The 16,851-nt window shown below is 33.8% G+C and overlaps 1 protein-coding gene across 1 annotated transcript; it reads right to left on the reverse strand.

Moving 5' to 3' along the window:
• Positions 1 to 3,098: 3,098 nt before the first annotated feature.
• Positions 3,099 to 12,182, reverse strand: LOC139034266 (NKG2-A/NKG2-B type II integral membrane protein-like; the record flags this gene model as incomplete). The annotated part of the gene is made up of 5 exons (XM_070464720.1): positions 3,099 to 7,865; positions 8,907 to 9,026; positions 10,968 to 11,021; positions 11,516 to 11,614; positions 11,999 to 12,182. Coding segments are annotated over 4 exons (342 nt in total), but the record flags the coding sequence as incomplete, so codon positions are not given.
• Positions 12,183 to 16,851: the final 4,669 nt, after the last annotated feature.

The raw sequence follows: 16,851 nt of genomic DNA on the forward strand, positions 1-16,851 counted from the left end.
TCTTCAAAATTCTTCAATTCATCCAAAAAATAGTAACATTTCTGTCCACAACACGACCATTTACTTTTACATTCCTTTCCTTAAAAACAAAACATATTCCTTAGAGACCATTCAGAGTGTATCTTGGAAGGAATACCCTGAAACTTAGCTACTGAGGAATCCTTTCTAGTCCTTGTAAAAACATTGATTTTCCTGGCCTTAGGGAGATGACTTATGTCCCTCCAACTCTATGCATAATATTAGTAAAATTCTCTAGTAAATATATCTTAGAAAATTGATGTTTTTGCTCACAACCTCTACAGAGAGCACTTCAGAAGGGAAAACAACTTCTTTCTATTCTCTAGACTGAGTAAATTCTATAGGTACAGAGTTGATCTTAACTTAGCATTGATACACTAACCTAGTACCTGAACTACATACCCATATGAGAGCATATAATAATGATTAGAGAATGTGCTAAAGGATATGTAGAATTTTTTGGTAGAAAAAATATTATTTTGAGAAATGGTGATTTAAAAGAATATACCATGTATACAGAAGAATCTAACCTCTGGGAAAGACTGAGTATTTTTTTCTGAAATTAAATTAAATGAAAGTTGGACTTCACAATTGGCTGAGTCTAAAATAACATCCAAATTGAGCAGGCTATCCGCTGATTGAGAGAAATAGAGAAGAAACTTGTCTGTCTCAGTCTCATATCTACATACCTCTATTAAGTTGTCTATCTTTGAAAGTCATGTTTTTAAATGCAGAATTTTATTTTGTTCCATTGTCCAGTGGAGGGTCTGGTAATCAACTCTGGAAAACTTTACGGTACATAATTAGCTCTAGGAAAACATAACATGGGGCAGACTAACGGGCATAATTTAAATATTCATATGTCAGTTAAAGCTCAGGAGTTTTATTCCTGTGCTTTTTAGTGAGATAAGATTATAAAGGAAGATAAAAATTAAATCATAAAAAAGCCTAAATTTAGGGATGCTAAGGTATTTGAATTTTTAAGGTAAAGCTTGTGATCTCAAGACTAGCAATGACTACTCTGAAAATAACATGAAGAAAAATGTTCCATTTACAATAACATCAAAAATAATAAAATATTCAGGAACACATTTAACAAATACATGTGAAATATATATTTTAAAAACAAAATCCTAAAAATTAAAGACCTAAATAAATGGAAAGATATCTCACATTTCCCTTATGTCACATATGAAAATTAAAATGGATCAAGCATATACATGAATAAGTTAAAACTATGATATTAGATGACATAGGTGAAAGTTGTGATCCTGAATTAGGCAATGGTTTCTTAGATATGATACCAAAATCCCCTGCTTTAGAATAGCAATATTTATTTATCTCTTATATTATAGCAGTATAAAATTAGAGTCAATTGCCTACAATTCACATGGTGATCATATTGTTTCATAGAGAGAAAGATTCTCCTATAATCATTATTTAGGAATATTTGTTGTCCAATTTTTAAAAAAAATTTCTTGATGGATAATTGCTTTATGGAATTTTGTTGTTTTCTGTCAAATCTCAACATGAATCAGCCATAGGTATACATACATCCCCTCCCTTTTGAACCTCTCTCCCATCTCCTTCCCCATCCCACCCCTCTCTGTTGATACAGAGCCCCTGTCTGAGTTTCCTAAGCCACACAGCAAATTCCCGTTGGCTATCTATTTTACATATGGCTGATTTTAGAATTCATATTCTACCCCCAAATCTATTCCTATTTTCACTAGGCTAAGAGAGAGACAAAATATAAGCTATATTTTTATTAGAAGTTTGAAATCATTATGTGTCTTTCTGGAAATTTGTTATTGGAGAGGACCTACTCTGTTCTGGTATTTGGGTACCTAGAAAAAAATGGAAGTAATCTTTTAAAATATTAACATTGATCTAAATAATTCATAATAATTTAAGTTTCTTAGTTTAAACGTGGTGTTTTTAGGATTTAGGATGATCTGGAAAAAATTACTTTAAGAATAATTAGTGAGATAATAAAAACTGGGGTGTGTATATTTCAAAAAGCTTAGAGAAGAGACTCTACCACCTCTTATAGTATTTGGTTTAAGCAAGCTCAACAATTATTTTTCTCAATAAGGTGTTTAAGTTTCCTAAAGTATATCCTTGAGTTATGAAATCAGAAAATATCTATGCATATATTTAACTTTCCCTACAATTATTTTGTAATGTATCCTTTGCACAATCTCAGGATAACCATTCAATATTTAGGCTATATGCACATATTAAAATAAGAGCTCTATTCCATAATAATATGAAATTTTAGAGGTACTCACTATCAATAAAATGAAAAGTTCAATCATAATCTTTCAAAACTTGACTTACGTGGAATAAAAGTTATCACTCTCACCATAGTATACATCAAGACAAAACAGATGATTCCTAAGATCACAACAATGAGCTTCACTCAAGGTGACAGTGAATCTGCAAGAAGAGAAAAGGAAACACTGATAAAGGAGTGATGGAGATAGTTGTTTTAGAAGAGCAAAAGATGCCACATCCATGGAATTCATAAACATAAAGTTGGACCCCAAATCCATATGTACCATTGTAATACTCCTCTCAGAGTATACTATTGCATTTTCAGCGAATGTAAGGCTTCACGAGTTTTAGATCAAAGGCGATAAATTACAGTAATGACTGAACAGGTAGTCTGGAGGAAGGCATGGCACCCCACTCAGGTATTCATGCCCGGAGAACCCCCATGGACAGAAGAGCCTGGTGGACTACAGTCCATGCGGTGGCAGAGTCAGACACGACTGAGTGACTAAGCACAGCTCAGCACATATGTCATATTAGAATATTGTGTTTCAAATGTCAGCTCGGAGCCTCATTAATAAAAACATGTGAGTGAGTAAATGCTTTACACTCGCAGTGGTATTTCCTCTCATGTCATTGACGATAGTGAAAAGCATTTTGAAAGTTTAACTCCACATAGGTTTTCTCCTGCTCAATTGCTGAAATTGATCTTTTCAGGATCTTACCTCTCATTTGCTGTCTCCTGGTATCCTTAACCAGACTCGGTTCTGAGTAGCTTTCCTTTTGGTTCTTCATCTCTGTGGCTGTTTAATGTCAAGAATGGTGCTCTATGGAAGCTTAACATAAGTAGTTAATAAATGGTGTATAAAATCACAAGAAGCCTTGAAAGGTTCACCTGGGTGATATGTGAGACCAGTAACAGCACTCATTCTGCAGCTGAACAAGTCCAAGTTTAGTTCTCATTTCCACAGACCTTTAGACAACTGTTTCATGATAGAGTAAGTAATTTTAAAAATTGTATTCTATGTTTAATAACCTAGAGGGGTGGGAATGGGCTGGAGGTGAGAGGGAGATTCAAGAGGGAGCGAACATATGAACACCTATGGCTAATTCATGTTGATGAATGACAGAAATCAAACCAATATTGTAAAACAATTGTCAATCAATTAAAAATAAAAAATATTAGAAAAATAATATTCTCTGTTTGACATAATGTTGCTTCTTTATTAGAACCATGAAAATTAGTAGATTAATGAAAAAGTTCGTGAATAGCAATATCCTGAATAATCTAAAGTCATCTTTCACAGATACATTTTAAAACTGTTGTTATAACTGTGTTAAATTAAAATGCCATATTGGAAAAAATGATGCACCAATTACATTGATAATTTTAAAATCCATCAAAAGTTAAAGACAGCTTTCTAAGGATGAGGGAATTGCAGTATTGCCATATATAGTACCTTCTGCACTAAACTACTTAAATTAGGACGTTCATTTATGAAAAGGGAATGAGATACTATCAAATAACTCTCTCTTTTGAGTGATTGTGGAGCTCTAAGAAATCATTAAAATTTTAAAGCAATATTTTGCATGCTAAAAATGTTGCATGGCATAGTAAACTCTCCAAAAGGTTGTATGATATAAAGACAAAACAATGCTAAAAATATTATTAAATAAATACTTATTTTACACGAGTAATTGGCAATTGATAATGGCTAAGATATGAAATCACAAAATGACAAGAAAAAGCGTACATCATTTCTGGAAGAACAATGTTGGTACAAACTTCCAGGAAGATTCTTAGGCTGTAATTCAATGAGGATAGCTTTAGTTCTATCAGCAATTGTAATGTTAGATATTGTACTTTAATAATTCAGTCAATGGATTCTGTAGTCAGTGAAATCTAGATTAATTCTGGCTATGAAATTTATAATGTATGATCTTTAAAATTATTTACTATTTAGCAAGCAAGTTTACTAGTCTAAAATGAGAACAAAAATATGTATGATATAAAGCATGTAAAACACTTACTATTACATAATAATTTTTATTATATTTCTTATTTAATATAATTGCCATGATATTATTCATATTCAACAACATAATTTATGAAAAATCTCTGTGTCAGTGTAGTTTATCTTTTTTTCAATATTATGTTCAAGTTTTTCTAAAGCATTTGATGGTATACAACTGAGTTTGAGCCAGCATTTTACTGAAGGTACCACATTCTGATTTTTATTTCAGCTAGATCTGTAAAGAATTACGTTGGTCCTTCACAATATAATGAATCCAGTTTAAGAATATTTAATAATATATCTAATTATATGTCTATTGATAACAAAATAAAATGTTTAACTGTTCCTTTTCTTTGATGCTCATGATACTTCACTTTTAATTGCTTTGATTTACAAACTCAGTTACACATGTGTGTATGCACTTGTATAATGTCCAAAGGCAAGAATTTGAACATTTTCAGAAATCTTCCCAAACACTTCATATTTTATTCTTACTTTCCCCCAAATTAAACTACCAAAATATCAAATACAGATACCAGTATCTCTTTAGTTTGGTTGCTTAGCAATTATCCCCAAATGAACCACACTGGCATTTGTAATCTCCTGCTAAATGAGATGAGGAATTAGGAAGGAGAGGGAGACACATACCTTCTACAGGCCAAAGTCCTGCCTCCTCTCATGGGTGGCCAGGTTATTGTGATTAAAAAAAAAAAAATTTATGGTCCTCACAGACTACCTTGTGAAGGCCCAGAGTGAAGCAACAGTGGAAAAAGTACACTTCTTACCACCCTGTCACTGAAACAGGAAATTCTTACACTTGGGATGTTGAAGACAGTTTGCCTCATCACACAGCTCCAGAATATAGGAGCCTTTGGATATGTAGTGTACCAGTTAGGTTGTCTTTTGGCAAGTACCTCTGAGAATTGTTTTCATTTTCTGAAAGATAATGGGGGACAAAGGACATGATCCCCATGCTGTTAACTAGCTTTCATTTCATTCATCAGTGCTGAACACTTAGGCCTTGTCAAGAGTACCTTCAATGTTTGAGTTTTACTTTTAGATAAGTTTGCTAAATCTAGGCATTATTTATTTCTTTTCCTTATAATCTCATTGTGTCATTTCTATTGTAATGGAGGAAACCATAATTCCATTAACAGTAGGTATTTAAGGATATTTGTCCATAATTCAGAAGAGTTGAAAATGAAAGTGAAAGTTTCTCAGTCGTGTCCGACTCTGCAACCCCATGGACTATACAGTCCATGGAATTCTCTAAGCCAGAATACTGGAGTGGGGTATCCTTTCCCTTCTCCAGGGGATCTTCCCAACCCAGGGATCAAACCCAGGTCTCCCACATTGCAGGCAGATTCTTCACCAGTTGAGCCACAAAGGAAGCCTTCAGAAGAATTACCGTATTTTAAATTTTAACTGTCATCTAAATTTGAGCTCTCTAAAATCTAGAAAAATAGAATGTAAATCTGTAGTTACATCCTGATTTATTGTTGTTGTTCAGTCACTAAGTTGTGTCTGACTCTTGTGACCCCATGGACTGCAGCACACCAAGCTTCCCTGTCCTTCACTATCTCCCTGAGTCTTTAATAACCCTTCCCCGAAATCCATCAGGGAGTTTGGGTCTTTTGAACATGAGCTCCCCATTCTCCTTGCTTGTTCAGTTCAGTCACTCAGTCATGTTCAACTTTTTGCGACCCCATGGACTGTAGCACGCTGGGCTTCCCTGTCCATCGCCAACTCTAGAAGCTTGCTCAAACTCATGTCCATTGAGTCAGTGATGCCATCCAACCATCTCATCTGCAGTCATCCCCTTCTCCTACTGCCCTCAATCTTTCCCAGCATCAGGGTCATTTCAGATGAGTCAGTTCTTTGCATCCAGTGGCCAAAGTATTGGAGTTTTAGCTTCAACATCAGTCCTACCAATGAACACCCAGGATTGACCTCCTTTAGGATGGACTGGTTGGATCGCCTTGTAGTCCAAGGGACTCTCAAGAGTCTTCTCCAACTCCACAGTTCAAAAGCATCAGTTCCTCAGCACTCAGATTTCTTTACAGTCCAACTCTAACATCCATCCATGACACCTGGAAAAACCATAGCCTTAACTAGATGGACCTTTGTTGACAAAGTCATGTCTCTGATTTTTAATATGTTATCTAGGTTGGTCATAACTTTCCTTCCAAGGAATGGGTGCAGTCATCATCTGCAGTGATTTTAGAGCACTCCCCCCCCGCCCCAAAATAAACTCTGCCACTGTTTCCACTGTTTCCCCATTTATTTGACATGAAGTGATGGGCCAGATGCCATGATCTTAATTTTCTGAATGTTGAGCCTTAGGCCAACTTTTTCACTCTCCTCTTTCACTTTCATCAAGAGGCTTTTTAGTTCCTCTTCACTTTCTGCTATAAGGGTGGTGTCATCTGCATATCTGAGGTTATTGATATTTCTCCTGGCAATTTTTATTCCAGCCTGTGCTTCCTCCAGCCCAGCATTTCTCATGATGTACTCTGTATATGTTAAATAAGCAGGGTGACAATATACCTCCTTGACATACTCCTTTTCCTGTTTGGAACCAGTCTGTTGTTCCATCTCCAGTTCTGACTGTTGCTTCCTGACTTGTATACAGGTTTCTCAAGAGGCAGGTCAGGTGGTCTGGTATTCTCATCTCTTTCAGAATTTTCCATAGTTTATTGTGATCCATGCAGTCAAAGGCTTTGTCATAATCAATAAAGCAGAAATAGGTGCTTTTCTGGAACTCTCTTGCATTTTTGATTATCCAGCAGATGTTGACAATTTGATCTCTGGTTCCTCTGCCTTTTCTAAATCCAGCTTGAACATCTAAAAGTTCACAGTTCATGTACTGTTGAAGTCTGGCTTGGAGAATTTTGAGCATTACTTTGCTGATGGGTGAGAGGAGTGCAATTGTGTGGTAGTTTGAGCATTCTTTGGCATTGCCTTTCTTTGGAATTGGAGTGAAAATTGACCTTTTCCAGTCCTGTGGCCACTACTGAGTTTTCCAAATTTGCTGGCATATTGAGTGCAGCACTTTCACAGCATCATCTTTTAGGATTTGAAAGAGCTCAACTGGAATTCCATCACCTCCACTAGCTTTGTTCATAGTGATGCTTCCTAAGGCCCACTTGACTTCACATTCCAGGATGTCTGGCTCTAGGTGAGTGATCACACCATTGTGGTTATCTGGATCATGAAGATCTTTTTTGTATAGTTCTGTGTATTCTTGCCATCTCTTCTTCATATCTTCTGCTTCTGTTAGGTCCATGCCATATCTGTCGTTTATTGAGCCCATCTTTGCATGAAATGTTCCCTTGGTATCTCTAATTTTCTTTGAAGAGATCTGTAGTCTTTTCCATTCTGCTGTTTTCTCCTATTTGCACTGATCTCCAAGGAAGGCTTTCTTATCTCTCCTTGCAATTTTTGGAACCCTGCACTCAAATGAGTATATCTTTCCTTTTCTCTTTTGCCTTTCTCTTCTCTTCTTTTCTTAGCTATTTGTAAGGACTCCTCAGACAGCCATTTTGCCTTTTTGCATTTCTAAAAAATAAGAAATTCCATATATATACATTAATATACTATATTGGCATTTGTCTTTCTGACTTACTTCACACAGTATAATAGGCTCCAGTTTCATCCACCTCATTACAATTGACTCAAATGCTGGTAAAAGTGGTCAACCACGTGTAAAAGAATGAATCTAGAACAGTTTCTAACACCACACACAAAAATAAGCTCAAAACGGATTAAAGATCTAAATGTAAAACTAGAAACTTATATAAAACTATTGGGTGAAAACAGAGGCAGAACACTCTTTGACATAAATTACAGCAAGATCCTCTATGACTCACCTTGAAGAGTAAAGGAAATAAAATTACAAATGGGACATAATTATACTTAAAAGCTTTTGCAGAACAAAGAAAACTATAAGCAAGTTGGAAAGGCAGGCTTCAGAATGGGAGAAAACAGCAGCAGATGAAACTGAGAAAGAACTCCAACCTATACAAGCAGCTCATGCAACTTGATACTAAAAAAATGAACAACTCAATCAGAAAGTGGGCCAAAGAACTAAACAGACATTTCTCCAAAGAAGACATAGAGATGGTGAATAAAGACATGAAAAGATGCTCAACATCACTCATTATTAGAGAAATTAAATCAAAGCAAAAACCAGAATGAGGTATCATCTCACACTGGTCAGAATGGCCACCATCAAAATGTCAACACACAATAATAGCTGGTGAGAAAAGGGAACCCTCTTTCACTGTTGGTGGGAATGCAAACTGGTACAGCCACTATGGAGAACAGTGTGGAGATTCCTTAAAAAACTGGACATAGAACCAGTCCAGTATTCTTAGCTGGAGAATTCCATGGACAGAGAAGCCTGCTAGGCTACAGTCCATGTGGTCTCAAAGAGTGGACATGACTGAGCGAATGAGCACACACAATTATATTTCAATTGTTTTTGAAAAAAACATTCATTATCAGAAAAAATAATACAATTCATTTAAAATTTTATACAATCAGAATATTATTTCCATTTCATAGAAGATCAAGTTACTCAACAGCATCCAAACTCACATTTTAATTCTCAAGCTTATGCTTGCAATTATATGCCTTTGGAAACTGACAACTTTCTGCTCTTATTCCCCATAAGGTTAGTATAACACAGTACGTTCACCAGGTAAAAAGTCTTCTATCCTGTAATCGAAAAAAAAAAAATGCATAATTCTATTATAGTCTATGAAGACAACTCATGAAACAATGGCATTTTCCAAGTAACTGGAATACAAGATATTTTAAAATCATTAATTATGTCTTTAACAAAATTTCAATGAGTTTGTTATTAGGAAAATGGACTACAGAGTAGCTTATTTTTCAACATTGATATCAACATTTTATTAACTTTCAACATTTTAATTTGACTAAAACAAATGCATTTATATTGTTTTTAAAAATTTCTCTTTATGTATTTTTCCTCCTCTATATAGCAATCTTTTAAAAAACTTATTGTAGTTTTCAAGTTGAACCATTTAGCCACATCCATGGATTACCGCGACCTTCACAAGAGACTGGAATCCACGATAGAATTGATAGGGCTATCAGAAATTTCTAGCTTCAAATAAAGAATTTTCACTTGAACAGTTTTTAATGAAATGTTTTTATTAATTTTTAAAAGGTAAGTCAAGATGTGTTCTTTCATAGGGTCTTTCATTCTTTAACATGCTATAAATGAGCATGTTAGGTTCTAATGTAACATTAAAATACAAAAAGTTGAAAGCTGGAAGCTTTTAATATTGCCATAAATATTAACCAATGTCTGTACTTTTGATTCAAAATTAACTTAAACATTTATACTTGTCAGTTTCTCTGTTTTCTAATGTTAATGAGGAACATTCTTTTTTTTTTTTTTTTTTGAGGGCCATTTAGCAAAGGGAAATTTACAAAGACATGAATTAATTGTAGAGATCCCACAAAAGAATACACCTTGTATAACAACTTGGGGATATTGACAGCTGTGAATTGTATCTAACATTAAGCCTGAAGGATGAGAAGGAGTAATTGACCTGGCTGTAGGAGGTGGCACAGGTAAGCCTTTCCTCCTGTGTTGAGAAAATCGTGTAGGCAACACAGGTGAGCCCTACAAGGTGGTCCATCAGAACACCTGCTAACAAGGAGCAGAAGAACTGGAAATCACCAAACGTGCATTAATGGTTCAAAAATGTAAATAAAGTATTATAAAGTTATATTCCATTGTTTAATGGACTATTAATAGATCTGAGACAAACTACAAATATTAATATTTGTATACAATACAAATTGTATAATAACACAAATATCACTAGACAAACTACAGATATGTACGAAGACACAAGTGAATTCTAACAAAGATAATATTGACTGAATCAAGCCTTTAACAAAGTATTGGAAACGTTTAATATCTTACCATTTCCTCTTCATTATCTATATAAAGCAGAATAGAATTCTAAATAGAATAGAATTCTAAGTGCAGAACATCAAACTCGCATTGAACACTTTTTTCCACAAACGAATAGAATAGCAATTGTTGGATGATGTAAACTACTCTTTTGGACGACAACCACAGCGAAATTCTGGAGAAAGATTGTGAATTACTATTCAAAGGCAATTTGAATTTTAAAAAATAGAAGTTAACTTACATGTATGCATAGATATAAACAGGTATGTATGTGTATGTATGTATATATATATACATAAAACATATCTATGCACCCTCAAGGATGGTACATATAAAACAAATCTCACTCATACATTCACAGACTGGGTCAGTCTCTCATACCCCAATTTATGTCTCCATATAAAGCAAACATTATCTTAACACATCTTGAAAATCAAGAAATGAAACTTCTATTTTAGAATAGCAAAATTATTTGTCTTTTACCATATTACAGCAGTTGAAAATTGGAGTCATTTGCCAACAATGGACATGGTGATCATACTGTTGCTTAGGGAAAGCACTCTCCCATGATCATTCCTTAGAAATGTTTGTTGCCTGATTTTATAAGTTATGTTCTATGCCTTAATCTTTTCTTATTTTCACTAGCCCAAGATAGGGACAAAATACAAATTGCATTTACATCAGAGATTTAAATCATTATGTACCTTTCTGGAATCTTGCTATCGGAGAGGAGTTATTCTGCTCCTGTATTACGGTAGCTAAAAAAAAAAAATCATTATAAAAATTAATATTGCTCTAAATAAATCATAAAAATTTCAGTTGTGAGTTTGAAATTCAGTTTATTGTTTAGGATTAGAGTAACCTGAAATAAAACTGATTTTACCAAGAAAAATTAATTAGGTAATGAAGATTTGGTGAAAAAATACATTTCAGACATCTAAAGGAACAGATTTCACCATCTCTTACCAATCTCAAAAATTAATTAAAAAAATTAATTTATGTTTCTCAATAAGATCTTTAAATCTCCTAAAGCATGCTTTTGAGTTATGAAATCAGAATATACATATATGTACTCTCTGTAATTATCCTGTGTTGATTTTGTATTTTTGCCAAATTCAGAATTACATTATGCATTTAGTGTAAATGCATGTATGTTAATGATAGGCACATTCCATAATATTATGAAATGTTTAGAGGACTGACCATCATTAAAGTGAAAAGTTCCCTTCCAGTTTTTCAAAAATGTACTTACAGGGAGTAACAGTGATTGTTGTCTCCACAGTGGACCTCAGGACAAGGCAGATGATTCCCAGGATCCCCTCAATGAGCTTCTCTGGAGGTGATGGTGAGCCTGCAGGGAGAGAAAAGGAAACAGTGAGAAAGGAGTGATGGGGACAGTTGCTTAGAGTTTCCATACACTAGAACCCACATGAACAGGGAGTTATGGATATAAACTTGGACCCCAAGCCATTTCTACCCCTGTAGTCTTTCTCTAATATATGTTGCATTTTCAGCAAATGTAATGCTACATGAGTTGCTGATCAAACACTTCAAATTATAGCAATGTCGGAATCAAAGTAGCCTTTGGATTTCACATTAGAATAACATAACCAGTTTTAAGCTCTCTCCCTCAAAATGAAAAAAGTATGAGCTTATCCCCTACTTTTCTCCACACCTCGGCACCCCAGCTGCACATCCCAGAAGAGTTCAGTTCTGTGACTAGTAAGTGTTTTACCTTTCGAGTGGTAGTTCTTGTCATCCCTGTGAAGGTTCTGAGAAGCATTTTGGAGATTTAATTCTACATATGTTAATTTCTGCTCAGTTATTGAACTGGAACTTTTAAAAACCTTAGGTTTTATTTTCTGCCTCTTTGAGTTCTTGACGGCCTTCAGTTCTGCATAGGTTACTCCTTGGTTTATTCATCTCTGCAGTTGAGTGAGGTCAAGGACTGTGCTCAAAGTGAACTGAGTAATGAGTGGTGTATGTGAGATAAGAACCTTAGTATAATAAGATGGGTGGGGCAAAGAGCTTAGTGCTCACTTTGCAGCTGAACAAACTTAAAGACTGGTTCTAAATTCCTCAGTACTTTAAACAAGCATTTCACCATAGAATACTTTCTTAAAAAGATATTTTGTATTTGACAAATATTATTGGTTGAAATAATGAAATGCAATAAATTAGGGAGGATAAAGAAGTTTATGACTAATAATACCCTCATTAAAGTCAAATTCCACAGAAATATTTTAAAACCATCATAGTACTTGTATTAAAATTAAAATGTTCTATTAACAAGAGAGATTCACCTATATTTATGATAATTTTGAAATTCAATAATGATTAAAGACTGAGTTCTTCAAGGATGAGGAGAGAGTAATGTTGGCCTATGCAACAATTTCCTGCATTAAGTTACATTAGTTAGGGACTTACATTTGTTGTTGAAAAGGGGTAACAAATGGGCTTTATTTAGAATGGTTGAGGAGTTATAAGAAATCATTAAAAATTGAGGAAATGCTTCATACATTGGAAAATGTTACATGACATACTAAACACATATAAGAAAAATAAAATGACATAAAAAGACTAAAAAATACTTATTTTACACAAGTTGTTGATAAGTGATTTAATGGTTGAAATTTGAACCACAAAATGATAAATAAGTATAGGTCATTTATGGAAGAACACCATTGGTTCAAACTTCCAGAAAGATCCTATAGATGTTAAAGTTAGTAAAGGTCATTTTAGTTGTATAAGTGATGGTGATTACTTATGAAAAATCCATATAACATAACTTAATAATTCAGACAGTTGATGCAGTAGTCAGAAATATCTGGAAATGAATTACAGCTTTTAAATTTACAAAATGTGACCTTCAAAAAGTTATTATCTAGTAACTTATATTACTAATCTTAAAAGCAAATAGGTTTATGTATTATATAACATGTATAACACTGAACACTCAACCTGACACTTACAAGGTCTCAGTAATTTTAAGTTTTAATTATTATTTTAGTCTTCATTTCTATGGGACTTTTCTGATTTATATCAGCATCTTTAACTAGTATAGTATATCATTTATGCAATGTTTGATTTCTAAAAGCATACTGTCATTACTTACAATTAAGTTTAAATTAGCCCTTAGGAAGTTACTTCAACCTGATTTTTATTAAAAATTTAGGTTCTGTAGTTCAATCTAATACACGTATGAGGAATCATGTTTGGCCTTTGCTATACAATGAATTCCTTTCCAAGAATCTATTTATAAAGTTTGAGCAAAAATATATTAACATATTATACAAAACAAACTTACCTTCTACTGATCATAAAATCCCAAACTTATTGTTCCCTGTCGTGAGGTCTATGGGTTTAACTTAATATTATATACAAACCCATATATGCCTGTGCGTATGCACTTGAGTAACATTCTACAGACAGTAACTTTAACACTTGGAGAAATGGTCCATCATATTTGATATTTTATGATTGCTTTTTACCCCAAATTATTAAAAAACAATGCTCTAAAGTAATTAGCCTTCAACTAATAAAAATAAATGGAAAAAAATAAAAATAAAAAATAAAAAACAATGCTCTACCTTGATTTTGTTGTATATTAACTATACTTCAGTGGCATCGCATCTAGCATTTGTTAGTTCCCACTAAGTGAGATGGTCTAGTAGAGAGACAGGAGAGGAGGAAAACATACCTTCTGTTGGCCAGAAAATTGTGCATCCTTTAGTGGGGAGGTCAGGTTACTTTCATAAAAGAGGCCTGCTATAGCTGGGTAGTAAAAGGAGAAGTTTAAAAACATAAATCCAGGATGAGAATAAGCAATGTCTGTGACCTTCACAGACTGCCCTGTGAAGGCTCTGAGTGAAGCAAGAAGGAAAAAAGTTGATTTGTCATCAATGTGTCACTTCAAGTTTGAACAGGAAATTCTCACACTTAGGCTATTTGAAGAGAGCTTAGCTTATCACATACCTCCAGAAAATAGGAGATTTTGGGCTGCAATTAGTAGGGCAAATGGAACTCTAAGTGTGTTATTTAGATTTTCCATTTTTAAATGCCTCTGAGAAATTGTTATCCTATTTTATAAGATTTGAGGAATGGACATTTAATCACCTATGTAGATCTTGTTTCCATCTCAGTCACATACACTGCAAACTTAGAATACCTCAAGTTTTACTTTTAAAACTAGGTTGCTAAGTCTTGGCAGTGAATACACCTTTCCTTCACATCCATTGTTATTTCACTTCTATTGTCATAGAAAAATTTTTTAAAATCATAATCCCATTTTCAATGTATTTGTCACTAATTATTCTGCAGAATTACTGCATTTCCAACCATATTGTACCTGGAACGAAGACCATCATTTTAAAAAATGACATTTCTATTTCTCTGCCCTAGTTCTTATATTCAGTTTTATTCTTATTAAATAAAAAATTTAATCTTCATATTTTCTCTGACAAACATACATGCCCTTGAAAGAATAAAATAAGAACAATATATTAATAAAATACCTGTCCATGACTAAGATTGAAATATTTAGTAGTCATTATGTCATTCATCCTCCAATCATGTCTAGTTATTTTTTATTAGGAATATTTGATGTAACAATATAGACTCAAGTCAAACTATGCAGTTGGATAAAAGATAGTTTTTAAAAATATCACCTAACCAAATAATGGGAAGGGGAGGAAAAGATGACTTAAATCACTATATAAATAGAACATACAAATGAAAATGACAAGAAAGGACATCTAACAATGCTCATATAAGACAATATAGACATTAAAACAAAGTTCATAATGAAAGATAAAGAAGGATACTGTATAGTGAAAAAGAGATAAAAGAAGAAGATATTACACTTGAGAATATATGAACTCAATATATGAATGGCTTCTTGGTGGTACCGGTGGTAAAGCATGCCAATACAAGAGACACAAGAGACATAAATTCGATCCCTGGGTCTGGAAGATCCCCTGGTATAGGAAATGACAACATTTAAATATACAAAACAAACTACAGATATAAAAGGAGAAATTAAAGGGAATACAATAATAGTAGGAGATCTTAACACCCCACTGACATCACTGGACAAACTTCCTAGATATAAAATCATTAAGGTAACAGAGATTCCTAATGACACAATAGAATAGTTGAACTTAATTGAAGTCTACAGGATGTTACATACAAAAAGCCCAGAACACACATTCTTTTTGAGTGCACGTGAAACATTCTCAAGGATAGATCACATTCCAGGACAAAAAACAGGCCTCAAGGAATTCTATGTAAAGAAACAGAAATTATTTCAAACATCTTTTCTGACCACAACTGTATGTAACTAGAAATAAACCATAGAAAGTAAAAGAAAAAAAAAAGATTACATGGATACTAAAAACTAATGGGTAAACAATGACATGAAAGAGAAAGTTTGAAAATACCTGGAGGATATGAGGGTGATCTGATTGTGACATCTGTCACTCCATTGATCACCAGGGTTTATTAAGCTGATCTAGCTCGCTAGCTGGGTGTCCTTTTCCTTCTCAACATTCCATGTGTGTCCTTCCTAAAGCCGCACACTCTGTTGAAAAGGACAACCATCTCTGATAGAGGAGGGCTAGTCTTCAGTCAAGGGTATATGAGTAGCTCTGTTTCCTAGCTAGAACCTTCAAACAAGCTCTCAGAAAATATCTGGAGTTCAAATGATGATGAAAAGACACTTACAAAATCTATGGGACACAGCAGAAGCAGTTCTAAAAGGGAAGTTCATAGTGATACAGGATTCATCAGGAAAGAAGAAAATCTAGAGAATAAATTTATGGACATGGGGAGAGGGGAAGAGAGGGTGAGATGTATGGAAAGAGTAACATGGAAACTTACATTACCATATGTAAAGTAGATAGCCAACGGGAATTTGCTGTATGGCTCAGGAAACTCAAACAGGGGTTCTGTATCAACCTAGAGGGATGGGATGAGGAGGGAGATGGGAGGGAGTTTCAAAAGGGAGGGGATATGTGTATACCTATGGCTGATTCATGTTGAGGTTTGACAGAAATCAACAAAATTCTGTAAAGCAATTATCCTTCAATAAAAAAATAAAAGAAAGAAGAAAATCACAAATAACCTAACCTACTACCTAAAAGAATTAGAAAAAGAGTAACAAATAAAACCTAAAGCCCAAAGATGGAAGGAAATAGCAAAGATCAGAGAAGAAATAAATAAAATAGATAACAAAACAGTAGAACATATCAATAAAGAAAAGAGCTGTTTCCTAAAAGGTAAGCAAAATCAACATCTTTCTAGCTAGGCTCACCAAGGATAAAAGAGAAAGAACCCAAATAAACAAAAGAAAAAAAGAAAAAGGTGAAATAATAACATATACTGAAGAAATTTAAAAAAAAAAGAAAATACTATGAATACTTATGTCAGCAAATTGGATAACACACAGAAATGGACAATTTTCTAGAAAAGTACAACCTACCAAAAGTGAGGAAAAGAAAGAAAGAGATAATTTGAACAATGGTCATTAGAAGTGAAATAGAATCTGTACTTAAAAAAAAAAAAAAAACACCCTGCAAACAAATGTTCAGG

The sequence above is a fragment of the Odocoileus virginianus genome, unplaced genomic scaffold (assembly GCF_023699985.2).
Source record: "Odocoileus virginianus isolate 20LAN1187 ecotype Illinois unplaced genomic scaffold, Ovbor_1.2 Unplaced_Contig_129, whole genome shotgun sequence".
Taxonomy (NCBI): domain Eukaryota; kingdom Metazoa; phylum Chordata; class Mammalia; order Artiodactyla; family Cervidae; genus Odocoileus; species Odocoileus virginianus.